At 35.8% G+C, this 18,967-nt stretch overlaps 1 protein-coding gene across 2 annotated transcripts; it reads right to left on the minus strand.

The window, feature by feature from the left end:
- Window positions 1–65: 65 nt before the first annotated feature.
- Window positions 66–17,161, minus strand: LOC138318762 (polyhomeotic-like protein 2). 2 transcript variants are annotated; one of them, XM_069261454.1, is made up of 13 exons: window positions 17,039–17,161; window positions 14,162–14,425; window positions 13,398–13,632; window positions 12,774–12,937; window positions 12,170–12,395; window positions 11,670–11,722; window positions 10,381–11,196; window positions 9,776–9,973; window positions 8,589–8,715; window positions 8,159–8,323; window positions 7,609–7,706; window positions 7,109–7,282; window positions 66–3,751 (listed from the first exon to the last, which is right to left on the minus strand). In XM_069261454.1, the coding sequence occupies exons 2-13, from the start codon at window positions 14,372–14,374 to the stop codon at window positions 3,554–3,556; spliced, it is 2,667 nt and encodes an 888-aa protein (XP_069117555.1). In that variant the 5' UTR covers window positions 14,375–14,425; window positions 17,039–17,161; the 3' UTR covers window positions 66–3,553. The 2 variants fall into 2 exon arrangements, with proteins under 2 accessions (XP_069117555.1, XP_069117547.1); XM_069261446.1 differs by having other exon boundaries at window positions 14,150–14,425.
- Window positions 17,162–18,967: the final 1,806 nt, after the last annotated feature.

Here is an 18,967-nt window from a genome sequence, read left to right on the forward strand (position 1 = left end):
ATAACTCTTATATCCAAAGCTTTGCTTCATAGGTGGCATGGAAATTCAAAACCAGAACAACAGGATAATGTTCTATAGTTCACATCAGTGTTTAATGCCTTTTCGTTGTGTTGGTCTTTCTCTTTGAATATTTCAGTCAGCCACAAAAACATCAAGTTGTTGTACACATACAAAAATAACCATCCATATGCAGCATGTAAAGGTGTAAAACATCATATCCATATTTTCTTACTACAATCCTTTGATCAGAGTCTCGACTCGTTCACTGCATTCGTTAATAGGACAAGTAGCCAGACATGCCTAAATTTTCTTAATAAGTACATGTAAAGAAATATATAAAAGATTTACATTTACTTTGATCTAAAATAACTGTTTCTGATACATTAAAGAATTACATTTACATTTGAAGGTTTTAGCTTAAGAAATCAGTTGGGCCAAGAAAAAAGAATTTTCAGGTATTTTACAACATCAAAACTTCAATAAATTCCGATATATTGGTATATTTCAGTTAATATTAGAATTTTCTTTGTGTAGCGATTCTATGACCAGACAACTCTGGTAGAACATCTGGCTAGTGTTTGGAGGTCGGAGGTTTGAACCCCTGTATGGCTGTTTTTCTGCTGCTCTTTAAGTTGGTGCCATGACCAGGATAATCCCGGTCCAGAAGTGCTACTTATATATAAATATACATAATATTGATTAAATTTTACAAAGAAATGACTGTCAGACAAAACTACAACTACAATTACTTACACAATGTACAAACCCCACGTAAGTCTCACAGCAGCCATACATCAGCTGAATTGATACCAAAAACTCAACGTAACACTTCAATGTCACACTTAACATCTCTGTCACAACATTCTCTATCTACACATAATCTCGTTTTTCTTTCTTCAATAAAAAAAAAATCGACAAACACGTAAAAAAGTAGTTTAGAAGAAATAAGCTGCTATTCAAACCATCATTATTTCTAAATTACAGAATTATAAACTTCTAATAGGACAACTTACTTGTCAAGGTTGAAGAAAGCTTCTGATGGCTATTCATAAAACCACCCGACAAAGCATCAATCAGTGGTAACCATGATTACCAGTTGTTATCTAAAGCTCTTAAAACCTTGACAAAGTAATTACAAGTTGTATGTAACAGTTCATAATTCTGTAGTTTATGGATCCAACACAACAGTTGGACTTTCAAAGCCTCATAATTTCAAAGTCCATTATTCTAAATTCACATGGTGATATTCGATATCCCCATAATTTTGCCTTTTATTATTTCAGATTCTCAATCCACATGATCAAACTCCTATATAGTTCAACATGATTTTGCTTTTTTTCCCCACAGAGTTCATTGTGAATATCTATGTAATAATCTTATAAAGACCTGGCGCATATGATATGAATTTAAAGGTCGATTCTGTTTCCAGAAAGAAAAGAAGTTAGCAAGCAATAATTCATAACTACAACCTATTTATGAAAAAGGTTTATTTTAATGTTTTTTGCAAGTCTTTTAATATCCGATATTGTAAATGGTTTTGAGAATAAAACATCTCCATTGTAATATATCTATACTTTAAAAGAAATTAATGTGTTCAATTTATTGAAAACTTTTACAATTTGATGCACAGACAATAATACATTAATACAACAAATATTGCTGTATAATAAATTGGTGTGTTGAATAACCACAACAAATTCTTTGATGTTCTCAGATGTTTTGAAAATTTCAAAACACATGAGTTGCGTACACATGTGCATGTACTGATGAACATAAAGTTTATATGACATAGAGTATAGATGAAAAATCTTCTTTGGTGTCAATATCATTTTGATTAAGTAAAGAACGGTAGCTGCTTATTTTTTTGGGTGGTGAATTCCTTGAACATCATCAACACAAATAGAATCCCATAACAATGTAACAAGGTACCAGTATACAGACAGGCTGGACCTTGTGAAGGTAAATTGAATGAAAAAAAAGTGAGAAAAAATGCCATAGTGAAGAAGATATCAAAATGCAACTGTAAATGGGGTAATACAAATTCAAATGTCCATTGTATTTTGATTTTAAACAAAAAGTTTTAAGTCTTATTTTGCAAGTTTGTCCCTTCAAACTCAAAGTCAGCCTATTTTATCTGGGTATTCACATTTTCCTTCAGGCTTCACCTTCAAAATCGTCCATGACCATGACTCTAAATATTTAATGAGACGAAAACAAAACTTTTTTTAAATAGTTCATGAGTACACGCTACAATGGTTAGTGATGTACCATTTTACCAAATGTGTAAATACATAAATACATACACAGCACATTTATCATTGGTGATCATTCAAGATGTAAAAAGGTTTTTAGTTTTGAGGTGACCAAGGATATACCTAAACTGAGCATAGTATACTGGTATATACATTGTTAATTGATGTCATGAAGTTTGTCTACAAACAAACGTTAGAAAGCTGAACACCATAAAAAAAAAAGTACACATCATAACTTTATGTTACATAGGACAAATCTTTTTTAGAACAAAAACAGTAAAATCTTATCCTAATGGTGAAGATATTTTGCCTATTTTAAAACAATATTCTCCTGATAAAATCTTAAGGTCTTACAAAATAATTACATTTTTGATGTATATAAAATCTCTAAACACATCACATATCAACATATCAGTAATTAATTAAGACTCATATTAGATATCCCCTTCTCTTCATCAATAAAATAGGTTTTACAATATACCCTGTTCAGTCTAATTCACAGTAATTTTATTTCAATCTGTATTAATAAGATCAAAGAAAGAGATGAGAAGGATAAATCACTTAGCTAGTAAACATGTAGCACGAGTTCAGAGACGCCTATGAAATTGTTTTTTAAAACTTCATACAGGCTGTGATCACAAAGGGAGACAATCTCATGTCACCAAATATTTAAGTTGCGCTGGCAAATATCAAAGGAAAATCAGTCATTGCAACAAAAATACTCTCAAGAGACCAATCCTTTTCATCTACATCCATGTTGTGGTTCTATGATTACCGACAACCAATTTGGCGAAGATCAATAAATTATGAAATCATGATTCTTTATGTGTAATAGTGTATTACACAAATTTCATTGTTGCCTATATATACACAACGGTTAACATAATCTAATTTCTGCACCAAATATTGCTCCTAAATGAAAAAATAAAACAAGGAATTACTATAGTCAGTCTTAAACTATTCAATATAAAATATCAATTAACACCAGCGTTAAAAGATCAATGATATATATATCAACAGACAGAGATACTGTTTTAATGGCACCAAGAGTGTTTAAGGGCATAGAAAGTTTTTGAATGAGCACTAAGCACTTGTTTAAAACATCCTCTTAAACAACGTGTACAGTATCTGTCACTTACATAATTATTATATACAACATTTCATTATATTATCAATGATCATGTGACAGGTCTCACATTCCATTGTCAAACTATCAAAGATTCTCCGTCATAAAAATGGAGAATTCCATTCCATTCCGTGATATTAATGAATTAAAACATAAAATTTACAACAATTCTTCCTCACACCGCTTCATCACGGAGGGTGTTGATGCGAGCACAGATCTTGAGGGCCGGTCCAAGTTTCATGCTCATGGCAGTCATAAGATGGTCTTCCTTCAGAAGCATCAGTGCCTGTCCGTCAATCTCCTGGGATCGGAACTCTTCAGCGTACGGTGCACATCCCGGCATAGACTTGATGAACTCATAAACCTCCACAACCTGCAAAGAAGTCAAGGGATCAAATCAAACACGATTAAAATGTATGCAAATTCTAAACAAGAGGCCCATGGGCCTTAACGGTCACCTGAGTTTGAATATATAATGAAACAAATAATGAAACAAATTAAAGACATATAAACACCATATGCTGGGCCTTGAAGTTGGTCAGTGATTTATAAATTTGACTTTTTAGACTATGAAGAGTATTTGCTTCCATCAAACCTGTGAACTTAGAGGTATTTTTTGAAATTTTAATCATTTTGACCCTGTTTGGTCCTGCCCCTCTGGTCCCCCAGGGGGTCATCGAGGACGGATATGGATGTTAAAATGCTATATCTTAGGCTAATAATTCTAATCAAGTTTGACTAATTTCCTACGAAAATTGGGCAAATAATGTTCACAAATATGTTTTTCCTATATAAACTAAAGTAAACTTGACCCCCTCCCCAGGGGGTAACGTGAGACCCCAAGGTCATATAATTCACAACTTTAATAAAACACCTTAAGACCTTTCCATCTATAATTATTTGATTCTACTATATCCAGAATTTTAGAAGATTTTTGAAGTTTTAGCCTATTTGACCCTTTTTTAGCCCCGCCCCTCTGCCCCCAGGGGGTCGGCCAGGACCAATGTGGATATGATATCAAAATGCTATCTCAGGCTAATAATTCTAACCAAGTTTGACTCATTTCCTATGAAAATTGAGCAAAAAATGTTCATTAATGTGTTTTTCCTATATAAACTATAGTAAACTTGACCCCCTCCCCAAGGGGAAACAGGAGACCCAAGGGTCATATAATTTACAATTTTTATAAACAAACTTTAAGACCTTTTCATCTATAAAGTGTATTTGATTATACCATTTCCAGAATTTTAAAAGAATATTTTTGAAGTTTTAGCCTATTTGACCTTTTTTGGCCCCGCCCCTCTGCCCCCAGGAGGTCGGCCTGGACCAATATGGATATGATATTAAAATGCTATCTCAGGCTAATAATTCTAACCAAGTTTGACTCGTTTCCAATGAAAATTGAGCAAAACATGCTCATAAATGTGTTTTCCCTATATAAACTATAGTAAACTTGACCCCCTCCCCAGGGAGGAAACGTGAGACCCAAGGGTCATATAATTCACAATTTTTGTAAAGGACCTTAAGACCTTTCTATTTATGAAAAGTATTTGATTCTACCATTTCCAGAATTTCAGAAGAAGATTTTTGAAGTTTTATAAAGCCTATTTGACCCTTTTTTAGCCCCGTCCCTCTGCCCCCAGGGGGTCGGCCAGGACCAATGTGGATATGATATTAAATTGCTATCTCAGGCTAAAAATTCAAACCAAGTTTGACTCGTTTCCAATGAAAATTGAGCAAAACATGCTCATAAATGTGTTTTCCCTATATAAACTATAGTAAACTTGACCCCCTCCCCAGGGAGGAAACGTGAGACCCAAGGGTCATATAATTCACAATTTTTGTAAAGGACCTTAAGACCTTTCTATTTATGAAAAGTATTTGATTCTACCATTTCCAGAATTTCAGAAGAAGATTTTTGAAGTTTTATAAAGCCTATTTGACCCTTTTTTAGCCCCGCCCCTCTGCCCCCAGGGGGTCGGCCAGGACCAATGTGGATATGATATTAAAATGCTATCTCAGGCTAATAATTCTAACCAAGTTTGACTCGTTTCCAATGAAAATTGAGCAAAACATGCTCATAAATGTGTTTTCCCTATATAAACTATAGTAAACTTGACCCCCTCCCCAGGGAGGAAACGTGAGACCCAAGGGTCATATAATTCACAATTTTTGTAAAGGACCTTAAGACCTTTCTATTTATGAAAAGTATTTGATTCTACCATTTCCAGAATTTCAGAAGAAGATTTTTGAAGTTTTATAAAGCCTATTTGACCCCTTTTTTAGCCCCGCCCCTCTGCCCCCAGGTGGTCGGCCAGGACCAATGTGGATATGATATTAAATTGCTATCTCAGGCTAAAAATTCTAACCAAGTTTGACTCGTTTCCAATGAAAATTGAGCAAAACATGCTCATAAATGTGTTTTCCCTATATAAACTATAGTAAACTTGACCCCCTCCCCAGGGGGGAAACGTGAGACCCCAGGGTCATATAATTCACAATTTTTGTAAAGGACCTTAAGACCTTTCTATTTATGAAAAGTATTTGATTCTACCATTTCCAGAATTTCAGAAGAAGATTTTAGAAGTTTTAGCCTATTTGACCCATTTTGACCCCGCCCCTAAGGCCCCTGGGGGTCAGTCATTGAAAATTTGTTAATAGGATTAAATGGCCTTCTCATACTGATAATTCTGACAACATTTGACTCATTTCCTATTACAAATGACCAAATAATGCGCAAAAATGTGTTTTCCCAATATAAACTATAGTAAACTTAACCCCCTCCCCAGGGGGAAACTAGAGACCCCAGGGTCATATAATTCACAATTTTTGTAAAGGACCTTAAGACCTTTCTATCTATGAAGAGTATTTGATTCTACCACATCTGTGAGTAGAGAAGAAGATTTTTGAAATTTTACTCAATTTTACCCCTTTTGGCCCCTCCCACAGCCCCCTGGGGGGTGGGGACCATATAATTCACAATTTTGATTGGCCTTATGCCTTAGAAGGTTTGTGCAAAATTTCATTGAAATTGCTTCAGCAGTTTTGGAGAAGAAGTCGAAAATGTAAATTGTTTACGGACATACGACGGACGACGGACGACGCACGACGGACGACGCACGACGACGGACAAAAGGCGATTAGAATAGGTCACTTGAGACTTCGTCTCAGGTGACCTAATGATTATGATAATGGTCTCTGTTGTCACATACTACAGAGTTACCTACTCTTGAATGTAGGTATTGACCATGATATCAGAAGTTGGTATGAACAAATTTATTGTCTTCTCTAAAAAATATTATGTTTTACACTCACAAACACATGATGTAACTAGTAACACTGACTAACAAGAGCAGATAACTCAGTCGTGTATAAATAAAGAATGACCTGAAACAAATTAAGATGTTGCCATATAGATTGATCTGGTTAAAGAAATTGTAAGTGGTACTGATTTATTATGGCTTTCAGAATCTTGAAGTTGTTTATTTTAAAATATCAAGTACATGGCTGTGTATCAAGCTTTACAAAAGTTATTTAATATTTTGAAGCAATTTTGCAAAGGCAAATTATTAAATTATTAAGAGATCTGAATCATTCATTCTCTGGTGAAAAGAATGCATATTTTTCAGATAAGACAAGAGTGTCATCAAAAGCTTCCTTGCAAAATCCCTAAATAGTTAACCTCAGCTACTAGGACTAAACACGGAGAAGATGTATTGAGTGAACCTACATTCCAGCGAGCTGGATTAGACTGAGGTGTATCAGGAAAGTCTCCATCCCCTTGTCCTTGCACTGTGGTGGGCGAGTCTGGAGTCATACTGCTCTCATTTTCCGAGCTTGGAGAACTACTCTGTTCTGCATGGTCAAACTGACTGTTGTCATCCATATCCATGTCTCCAGACATCTATCAGGACAAAACAGGAATATAGCAAATCATCCAGGCAGTCTTCACAACATTCATGAAGGTCATCAGCATTTCCACATGTAATAGTAATTACACCATCCTATGCGAAGTGAAACTTTAAATTGCACCACTTTTTTTTTATTTCATTGTTTTATTTTGCGGCTGAATCATTGATTTGTAAATTCCATTTACTTGTGTTATTCCAATCAAATAGTATTTTCTTTTCATTTTGCATCCTTTTGTCATCCTATAATTGTAAGAGAGAAATTTAATTCATAAAATTCTAGTAACTAAATTAACCTGACAACAGTCAAATGGATACTAACGTTGTAGGACATGCGAGATCCGCGTCCACCTCTCCAACCTTTCCGTACACCAAACATAGGTTTTTTCTTGATCACCTTACCACCTGAGGCAAGAGAAGCTGAAAATTAACAAATCAGAGTCAATCTTAAATCTCGATAAAAAAAATCAGAAGCTGAAATCCAACAAATGAAGGTCAAGTTTATGTCTCAAGAAAGATGATGGTAAACAACTTCAGACAACAGAAGAAACTTGTTGCTTATAGAGCTCGCTGCTAGAATATTATTTTTGTAATCACATCAAGATACTAGAAAAAGGTATAGTGAAATGTTTGTTCTTTTATAACCAGGCCCAATTTTTCTAAACAGAAAACATGGACTTGAGTCAAAAACTAAAGTCGCTTATTATGGCTTTAGTTATTATTATAACTTAATGTTTCGACAAACAGGTCACAATATTCTGTTTAGATGATATGACAAATTACATAAGTTTTGACCCGCAAAAAAATTAACCAACTATATTATTAAACTATACAAATGTAAAGCAGTACAACAATACAGGGTAGATACTTACGTGGTCTGCCACGAACTCTGAACAAGGATATTCTTCGTGAACAAGCAACATTGAACCTCTTGGCACATGGCATTGAACAAAATCTATTTGATTTCTTAAATCTTGAAGATTGTTCATCTTTGCCACAGAACTCACACTTTACAAATGGTCGTCTGGTATTTTCCCCTATTAAATAATTAGATATATAGGTATTTTTTCCTTTCATAACCTTAAATATTTTCATTAAACACATTTCAAAATTTCAATAAGCATGTTTGGTGATAAAATTTATAAAAAAAATATAAGAACATTAAAATCAAATGTATCCTGTTACCAGAAGGATTAAACACCAAAAGAATACATTACCTCTCTGTGTCATCAGTTCATTGAGCATTACTGTCAAAACTGAGTTCAAGGGAGGTAATTCAAGTACATGACCTGGTTTACTAACCTGGTTTACTGACAACTGAGGAGTGAGCATCTTCCATAGAGGATTCACCGTCTAAGTCGGCTGGCTTCTCTTCTGTCTGGCCAGGCTTTGGGGGTATAAACTCAGTCAGAAGTGACGAGCGCTCCACCTAAAGGGGAAAAAAGCCTGGGATTATACCACTAAAACGGCATATAGATCTACAAAATCCTTTTACAGTTCTACTATCAAGTGTTGTAGAATATATCCCTGAAATACCTGATAACATAAAATTCTTTACATTTGTATTTAAAACTAAATATTTCATTCAAAAAATAAAGATTTCTTAAAAACATTAATTACCTCAGAAAATATATACCGATGGCCTAAGATGAGGTTACAACACCAAACATATGCAAGATTTCCTGCTTAATATATGATCACAATGGAGAGTCATTTCGCTGTTTTACCGTCTGCCGCAGTGATAGTCAACTACCGCGCGGTATTTAGGACGACGGGGGAAAACATAAGACGACCCGCGTTATGAAAATTAACATTTTATTTATTTTAATTAAATTGTTTAGGAGGTGATTATAAGTGTAGTATTAACGTTAAGTTAATAACTTTTGCAACTCTACAAAATTATTAAGCTCGTTTTACATTCCCATTTTAAAAATCCAAAACCGTTTCGGAAAGGTAGTGGGCCTTTAAAACTAAATATTTCATTCAAAAAATAATTTTATAACTTAATATAAACTCACGCAAAACAAATCTAAATGGTTACCCAATATGTACCAGAATACATAAAAGTCAAAAAAGAATTTCCATAAATATACTTACCGGGAAGGGTTCCGGCCCCTCCTGTAAAATGAAGCCATCTATCACATGTGTAAGTATATACTTACAGGGAAGGGTTCTGGCCCCTCCTGTATAATGAAGCCCTCTACCCACATGTGTCAGTATATACTTACAGGGAAGGGTTCCGGCCCCTCCTGTATAATGAAGCCCTCTATCACATGTGTCAGTATATACTTACCGGGAAGGGTTCCGGCCCCTCCTGTATAATGAAGCCCTCTATCACATGTGTAAGTATATACTTACCAGGAAGGGTTTCCGGCCCCTCCTGTATAATGAAGCCCTCTATCACATGTGTCAGTATATACTTACAGGGAAGGGTTCCGGCCCCTCCTGTATAATGAAGCCCTCTATCACATGTGTAAGTATATACTTACCGGGAAGGGTTCCGGCCCCTCCTGTATAATGAAGCCCTCTATCACATGTGTCAGTATGTGCGGTTTAACTATGGCACGTTGTTTCTCCACTACGATCGGTGCAACTGCAGCCGTTTCTGCTTTTTCATTAGTGTCCATCTGCTCCTCGGGTTGGTCAGTTGTGGAGTTCACTAGCTGAGGATCTGCAGCCGGTGATTCCTGTCAAAACAAACATTAAAATATTATTTTCATATAATTGGAAATTAAAATATAGCATCTTTCACTAATGTTTGCGGATTGAACATATTAAAACGTAATAGAACCTACGCTGATTATTAACATTATTTTCTGGTGTACTTTCTCTACAGAATAACACTGTATTAGAACCTAAATTACTTTAATTGGAAAAGAATTACAGAGTGCAAAATTCACTCAAGATAGGTTATAAACATTTTTTCTTAAGTGTAGATTATAACATGTTTTAAAATTTTCATGGATACAAATAAAATATGTCCAAAGGTTAGGGAGATCAAGGTTTCAGTTTCATTTTAAGTAATCAAAAGTACATTTTTCAAAACATTCAACAGCCTCTTTACTTTTGTCCTCCTCTATTCTTAACTGAATACCTTTTGTCCAACATCTGCTTGGTTGGTGTCTGTGATTCCATTTGTGGTTGTTTCATGTGGTGCAGCTTTTTTTGCCGCTTCTAATTCAGAATCCGACTGACTCTTTGCTGGTGATGCAAGGTTCACAACTTGGGTGGTAGGTGTGGCAGGTTTTGACTGACTGGTTGCTGCCGCTGTGGCCTTTAATGCAGATGCCACTGTGTTGGTGGCAGCTGTGGCTGTGGTTACTGCCGTACTCTTGTTTTGGTTTCGTGGTCGGCCTTTTGGTGTACGAGGCAGACTGGGTATGGATAGCTTGGCCCGCTGACCAACCATCTGTGTAGGTGGAATTTTAGCTGTGTTACTTTTACCTAGTGATGGCAGGATAGCTTTCCCTGCAGACTGAGCTCCAGCTGCTTGTTTTGACAAGGCCACTGACCCAGCGTTCGACTTGACCTGCAAGTTTTGTGGCATCTCCATGCGGCCACCCTTCATGGTTGGCCCGATAGTCTGAACACCTGTGGCAGTCATCATACCTTGCTGTGTCGGGAGCTGACCAGCGGGGCGTAAAAACAGTGACTGTCCCGCAGATAGGATAGTCGGAGACTGACCAGGGGCTGAGAGAAGCTGCTGATGGGCCAGTGGAATGCCCTGTTGTTGTAGCTGACTAGCCATAGCTTGTAGGACCGCCTGATTGGCCAGCATGGGTTGGACATGAGATGAGATTATCTGACCGGTACTGGACACTATCTGTGGTTGTGAGAAGCGGATTGGTGCCTGGGTATTGATGAGCTGAGACTGACCAGTCTGGCTCAGGGATATAGACTGTCCTTTACTCTGAGAAAACAAAAATGTAAACAGAAATTATCAAATACACATAACATTAAACACTGAAATGGAATTACATAAAAACGTTTAAAGAAAGATTTTGAAGAATGCTCTCTTCTGGAAACATAGAATGAAAACTCTATCAATATACAGTAAATGTCCACTAAAACATTAATGAGGTAAACTATTGAAGTTTTCTGATAAAACAATATTGCAAATACTAAATATTTTATCAATGTAACAATTTATATATATATGTTGGTTTATTTTTTATTTTTATTTCAACAAATGATATGAGTATGACAATGCAATAAGTACATATTTATGAAGATGAGATCTGAACTGATCTGTGCCTTTGTGTTCTCTAGGCAGGACACTTAATCCTAACTGCTCTGAACAGTATACACAAGTCATCTTGTTATAATGAGGAGAGCACATCTGAGAATGATGGTGATTATTACTTAGGTAAATTACCAACTTACATGTCCAGTAACAAATCCTTGAGTGTTAGCCACCGGTGGGTTGGGGAGTACACCTGAACAAAAGTTAAAGAATTTCATAATATTTCACATATGTGTATGCCACAATTTCCCAAGTTAAGTATCAATCCTATAAATATCTGATGATTCTGATCTGCTACTGTGACACAATGCACTGTAATAAACCTAGAAACAGAAATCTGCTTGATTTACAGGGGACCTCAATAATCTGTACACTTGCATTTTAAGTTCATACCATCCTGATTGTTAATTTTCTGCAGTGTTAGATTCTTAATCAATAATCAAGTCTGCTACCTGATACTTCTGTCCAGATTGTGAGTTTTCTGGACTATCAGCGTCCAGATTTTCGTGGGCCCACTGTAATTCTTTAATTCTTTTATTGCATATGCTACAACATTTGCTATGACATTGAATGGAAACATGCATGTGATTACTTGACCAGAGGGGCCATCTCCCAAACTCTTGCATTAGTTGATACCTACTAAGTTGTGATAAGACCAAAGGTTGAGGACCACCCGTCTGCATGCCCTGTGTAGGCATGATGGGTTTCCCGCCAACTAAAGCTGTTGCCTGGGCTTGCTGTATCTGGCCCATCCCAGTTGTTTGCCCTTTGTTTCCATTTGAGCCTCCTTTTCCGTTAGAAGACTGCGCATTGCTGTTGGACACCTGTGATGTGACCGCAGAACTGAAATTCATTCCGGGGTTTTGCTGCAATTGAAAAACGTCAAAGAAATAATAATTACTCATAATATATTATCAATAAATATAAGGATTCTCATGATATCATAAAATCTTTGAACCAAAAAATAATATCTTAAAGCTATGACTGTAATGTAAGGAAATCAATCCTACCTGTAACCAGAAAAGTACATCAGTCACAGACTTATGAAAACACTCATTTATGCATTGAACATCTTTCAGTTGGCATTCATAGCCAATATGAATGCCAACTGGATAGAGGCAAATTCCACGAATACCGCCCATGACACTGTTAACAAGAGTCAGGAAACCTCTGCTAGATACCAGGCTAGGGTTGTCACACTGTAATGTAAATTGGAGTGGATAGAAAATGTACATTGTACATACCTGTGTTGGAGTTGTTGGGCTCGGTGATAATAGATTACCAGGACTACTCAAGTTGTTGTTAACAGACTGTGGCTGTCTCTGCATCGCCATGGCCGCCATGTTCATGTTCATGTTGAGCTGTTGTGGATTCAAGTTCATGTTCATAGCACTTGCCTGCATGGCCGCTAAAACATAAAACAATCTCTCATATGAACTCAAACTTGGTGGCCTCTTATATACCATCAGAGTTAATCATAATACAAGAGCAAAGCAACTGGACATGCCCAATTAATGCTGCACAATTTTAGGAAAATGCAAAATTCTATACAAAGAGTGATAAAAAAAAGGCTTTATTTTCCTCAGTCAAATTACAGAGTCAGCTCCCTTGCGGGTAAATATTCATTTCAACATCATTATTTTATGAGTACAATTCATATCATTTTCTCCGAAAAGTATGATGTTAAACTCACAATAAAATGATGTCACAATCAATACATAATCACAAGGGCAGATAACTCTGTAATGTGCAAATACAGAAAAGATGAAAAGGCCCTATTTAAAAGTAGATAAGATTGATAACTGAATATCCTAATTTTGAATATTTGGTATTATCAGAAACTTTTACTTTTTCCTGTGAATTTTTACCTTGCATGGCTGCATTCTGTAGCATGATCTGTTGCTGGTTGTATGGAAACTGTGATATATACGGTGGGCTGTGCATCTGTGGGATCACCTGCACTTGTGGAATAGGGTTCCGTATACCTGCCGCCACCATGGTCGCCATGGCATTGGTTGTCATTGAGGTCATCGGTACTGAATTGGAGGTCCCCATATTGGATACAGAATGCATTGATGTTTGAGATTGACCAGACTGTTGTACCTGTTACAATGTATTTATAGAATCATTCTTATGACACCCAAATTGCTTGTGAATATATGTTTACAACACAAAGATAAAAAAATGTGCATGCCATTGCTAAAATACTGAAAATATCAAAATGGATTTTTATAGCATTTATTATTTTGATAACATTAATAAAGCTGTACAGGTACATTTATTCACCATTGCCATCATGTTACTTAAATAAGCAAATACGTCAATTAAGATAAATTTTGATTTTGCTAAAATAAGAATTTTCACAATTACAAGTATAACCAAAATCAGTCAATACTGTTTAAAGCAATATTTAATTAATTTTTATCATCATTAGGCAGCTGTGAGCTAGGATACGTCATTATATGAAAATTAGAAGTCTATACTTGCCTTTAAATGTCCGATGTTTTAATATCAGATAACAAGCTTAAAGCTTAGTGATTCCCAGCGAGGATTTTGAAATCTTGAGTCAGGACTATTTAAAACTTTACAAAAGAGAGAAATAAAAATGTAAAACACTTACGGCCATCCGTACCTGTGACTGCGAGGACTGTGGCTGTTGTTGATGTTGTTGCTGGTTTTGCTGAGGAACATGTTGTTGTTGTTGTGGGTGCGCCTGTTGTTGCTGTTGACCTTGACTTGATTGTTGCTGTGGTTGCTGATGCTGTTGAGGTGTTGTAGAAGGTGCATGTTGTTGTGGCGGTTGTTGCTGAGGCTGTTGTTGTTGCTGTTGTTGCTGTTCTGACATTACTGTTGGTTATGTATTCAGAGTTTATAGTGATAATGGCAGTTTGAAAAGCTGAAAATGAAAAATACATATTATAAAGAATAGGACTTGGCTTGGATTAGACATACATGGGTAACATAAGAGATTAAATGCACTAAAATATGTAAATTATATTTGCCCAAGCTACCATGTATCAAACATTTTTTATCAATTAGTCTCCCGTGTTGGGTTTGATTACTGTAAGCCAACTTTTACTTGCATACTATTTACTTTCGCTAATTTCGTGATAGACTAAAAATCGCGAAAAGTTAATCTCCGCGAATTATTATTGTAACATTTGTACAGCTGAATAGTTAAAAAATGCTTTGTTTAGATGATCATATTTGTTCAGAAGTAAACTATCTATGTTAAAACTAAATAAACAATCAACAGTAAAACTAATCCCAGAACGCTACCATCTGCAAGAGACGGTGTTTGTGTCGGCCGCCATGACACAACAGGCGGAAATCATTATCTGCATTCGTTTTGGTGAGGGGACATTGTTTTGTTTTCTGTCCCCTGGTCGAGACACACCAAAGTCTAAAAAAGTGGTAGTTTCTGCTCCTGCTTAGCGCCACCATACAGGGAGTGGGACAACTGGTTCGCCCGTTGTCAGAATAATGTGACCGGGTGGGGTGTGTTGCTTGGTGTTTTCGGCGGCATGCTTCAGTGATATAGCACTATAAAGAGGGCAATGGTTCCACTATACAAGAAGACACAACATGAATGTACCACAGTCTCCCAAAACACGCACCTCGCACAACATACACGCAACACACCGCGTACATGGGAGGCCGTCCTTACATTACCATAGCTGTTAATAGGACGTTAATTTATCAAACAAACAAACAAACAAACAAACAAACAAACAATTTACCCAAACAAACAAACAAACAAACAAACAAACAAACAAACAAACAATACCGACATGTTTACCCAAAGACAACTCTAGGCATACTGATCGTTGCTAATACTGGCAGATTCCATTGTTTATATGTGTGATCGTGAGTTCTTTTCTCTCGTACTGTATGTGTTTGTTTAGGGATTGACACAATTAGGCCTTTTACGAATGAAATACATGTACCTTACACAAACGCAAGTATACGACTAGTCTGTTTCACACAACAAGCCAAGATCTGTAATACCCTATAAATACTTTATTTATGTCAGAAAAAGTTATGAAAGTAGAACGATAATCTGATCCGCGAAAGTAAATCTCCGCAAACTTGTTTTGAAGCGGAATTCGCGAAACTTAGTAGCCACAAATAAAAGTTGGTTTACAGTAGTTTAACGCCATATAACAGCCATTAAGGATGAGCCAGGTTTAGATGGTGGAGGAAAGACAGAGTACCCAGATAAAACCACCGACCAGCTGTCTGTACCTGGTAACTGCAATTTGAACTTCTGGGGTTGTGGAATTGTCTGATATGGGCTAAATTACATTAGATAGCATACAGATGGTATAGAAAAGTACCCCCTGAAATTGCAATTGTACCACCTCTCCTGAAAGATAATGAAACCCCTGGAACTTTTTACTCTTATATACTGGTAATACATGCTCCAATTACCGTATTCACTGTAATTAGCTCCCCTCCCCACTTCTAGAAAATGAGGCGTTATATAAACACCCCACTTTGACCCCCTGTTCCCATCCGACAGCATTTCATCACATATTATGTATAATTCATGATACAGATGTAAACATGTATATTTTACTTTATTCAGGGTTTTATCTTGCTGCTTTGGGGAAAATGTGTGACAAAAAAAGATTTGGGATAAATTATGAAATATGAAATGAAGCATATAACAAATAACATTTTTTTTATTTCTAGTGTAGTTTATGTACTTTTCTGAAGCCAATTCACAAATATCTTAAGCCATAACCCACAAATTTCTTGCAATATGTTTGGATAGTTTTCAAGAAACATTGATTTTGGGAAATTTAGGTTTGAACTGGGAAAAATTTGAGGTTTTGCCATGGGGAATGGGGACTGAATTTCTCGGCCCCAAATCATGCTGAAAAGAGTCCAGTTACTAGCAATAATTTCATTGAAAACAATTAAGGGGACACATGCCTTCTGAAATAGTTTGAACACAGCTTTTATTTTTTGGTAGGTGGTAGCAATGTGTTTATTTCAATTTTGAATGCACATTAACAGATGGGCTGGCTGCAGGGTCAGAACAGTACGATATAAATGTGTGTTAGGATAGTATTCCATTCAGAAAGAAGGCTATTATTGACCAAGGTTGCATGTCATAGCCAAAGGGAAAGCAGGCGAGCGATATTTAACTGTTAGGCCCTAACTGCTGATATTTAAATGACTGCATATCTCTTATTTCAAATTTTAGAAGCGTGAGGTTTTCATAAACAAATGGACCTGGCTCCCCTTGTGTACGTGTAGAATAGATACGCGGCAGAAAATCTAAAGTTACATAGTCAATATAAAACCAAATGGTATCAAATTGACCACCCATTGCCCAACAAGTTGTGTTCGACGACCCCTGTCGTAAAAATCAGCCACTGTCACAACTTTTCTTTGTGTATCAGCATCGTCGTCTTCGACATTTCTTCCGATTTTTCAGTGTTTTGCAAAAATGCATGCGGGGCATTTTTTCACAAACATGCTATATACCAGAATCTTATACCTATGATTTTCTTCAACTCCTCTCCAGAGCAGAAAAACTGTCCTCATTACTCGAACATAGCTGCCATGTCTTGTCGACCGTCCATGTTGTTATTTTACTCGGCAATCTTCGGGTATCACCGGCGACTTCCGGTACATTTGTGTACCAAAAGTTCTCAGCGCGGGAAATGTTCACATATTTCAAATAAATGACTTTACTGGTTTTAGTGCTTCCATTAAGAGATTACACGAAAAGAAATATAAGTGTATATATACAAAGACAAACACCAGAGAACTGTTTATTGATTGATAAGGTGATATAGAAATAATGAATAAGGCATTCTTGAATAGAAGTGCTTGTAGTTCTCAGAAACATATCATATGTAGAATCAAGGACGTTTATGAGAAGGATAAGTCACACTGGGTTTTGGGAAAGTACAACGCACGAGCTTTTGTGTTTGTCAAGGACGTATATGAGACTTATAAATCCTTGGTGGAATCTATATGTTTCTGGTAGTAGTGCAATAATCCTTCTAAATGAATACCAACACTACATACATGAAGCTAGATCTAATAAAAATCAAATAAAGTTTAAGATTCCCACTTCATTGTAAGTGTATCATCAGAGACTTGATTTATATCTTGGATTACAACAACAGATTATACATAGATTCTAGTACATGTAGCAGTCTCCCAAGTTACTTACATGTAGTCACCAATCTCTAAATATTATTTTTTAACCTCCCAGTTTTTCCAAATATTTTGAGAGAATGCTTGATGAGTTCCTACAATTCTAATAACATTTTTCCTATCAGTCTTTAGTCTTATATGTCAAGGAGGCCCCACTGTTTAATGATTTGATATTAATTATATTATATAAATATTATATGATTACTTTAAAGATGAAATTATTTTGGGTTATTTTAGAAATATTAAAACACTAAAACATATTTTACAAAATTGGATGAAAGCTAACCCTGAAAGATCACTTGTATTTGGAAGAAACCGCTAAAGATATTTTTCTTATCTCAGATACCGAAATTATTTGTGAAGATAGAGTAACACTATTAGGCTTTGATATAGATCAAATATGATCAACATGTTTCAAAGCCTCCCAACATTTTACAGTTCTAGCAAAAACAACCAACATTTTAATTTATAAATGCTTTTTTGTTATAAAATTTTGATTCTTGTTACCTCATTTAATATTTCTGCAGTAATTCTGCAATTTGGAAAATTGAAAAGGTGCAAGATTGACATTTTATATGGCATGAAAGAACTGATATTTTTTTCTGATCATAACTTGGTACCAGTTATTCATAGGATGAAACTGATGACTTATATGGTTTTAAGATTTTTATACTAATGCTCAAAATCACATTTGTAACCTAATATAATCTACTAAGTCCTGAAATGTCTTGATCTGTTTGATCATGCTTTTTTTGTTTATTCTCTGGTATACACTATTAACCATAAACAGTTTTTTTTCTCTCATGCCTATGGGTGTAATACTGATAATATGAAACAGACTATAACTGCTATTACACCATCACTTAGTGGGAGAAAGGAGAACACACTACAATACTGGCTGGTCTCATGCACTACATTCATGTAATAAATGAGTCAAAATGGGTTAGAATTAATAGCCTGAGATAGCATTTTGACATAATATATATCCTTATTAGTCCTGGCCCACCCTAGGGGCTAGAGGGGCGGGCCAAAAGGGGTCAAAATAGCTAAAATTTCAAAAATCTTTTTTTTTTTATTTACAAATTTGATGTAACAAAATAAACCTTAGATTAAATAGGGCCTGATTGGCCAATATAGTGTTTATATGTGTTTGTTTCATTCTGTATCTGAACTCCGGTGACCGCTGGACCACTGGTTATTTAATCAAAACATTGGAACTGGAGAAAAAAAATTAAATGCATTTTCAAGATGGCAGCTTTGG

Source organism: Argopecten irradians, chromosome 1, assembly GCF_041381155.1.
Source record: "Argopecten irradians isolate NY chromosome 1, Ai_NY, whole genome shotgun sequence".
Taxonomy (NCBI): Eukaryota; Metazoa; Mollusca; class Bivalvia; order Pectinida; family Pectinidae; genus Argopecten; species Argopecten irradians.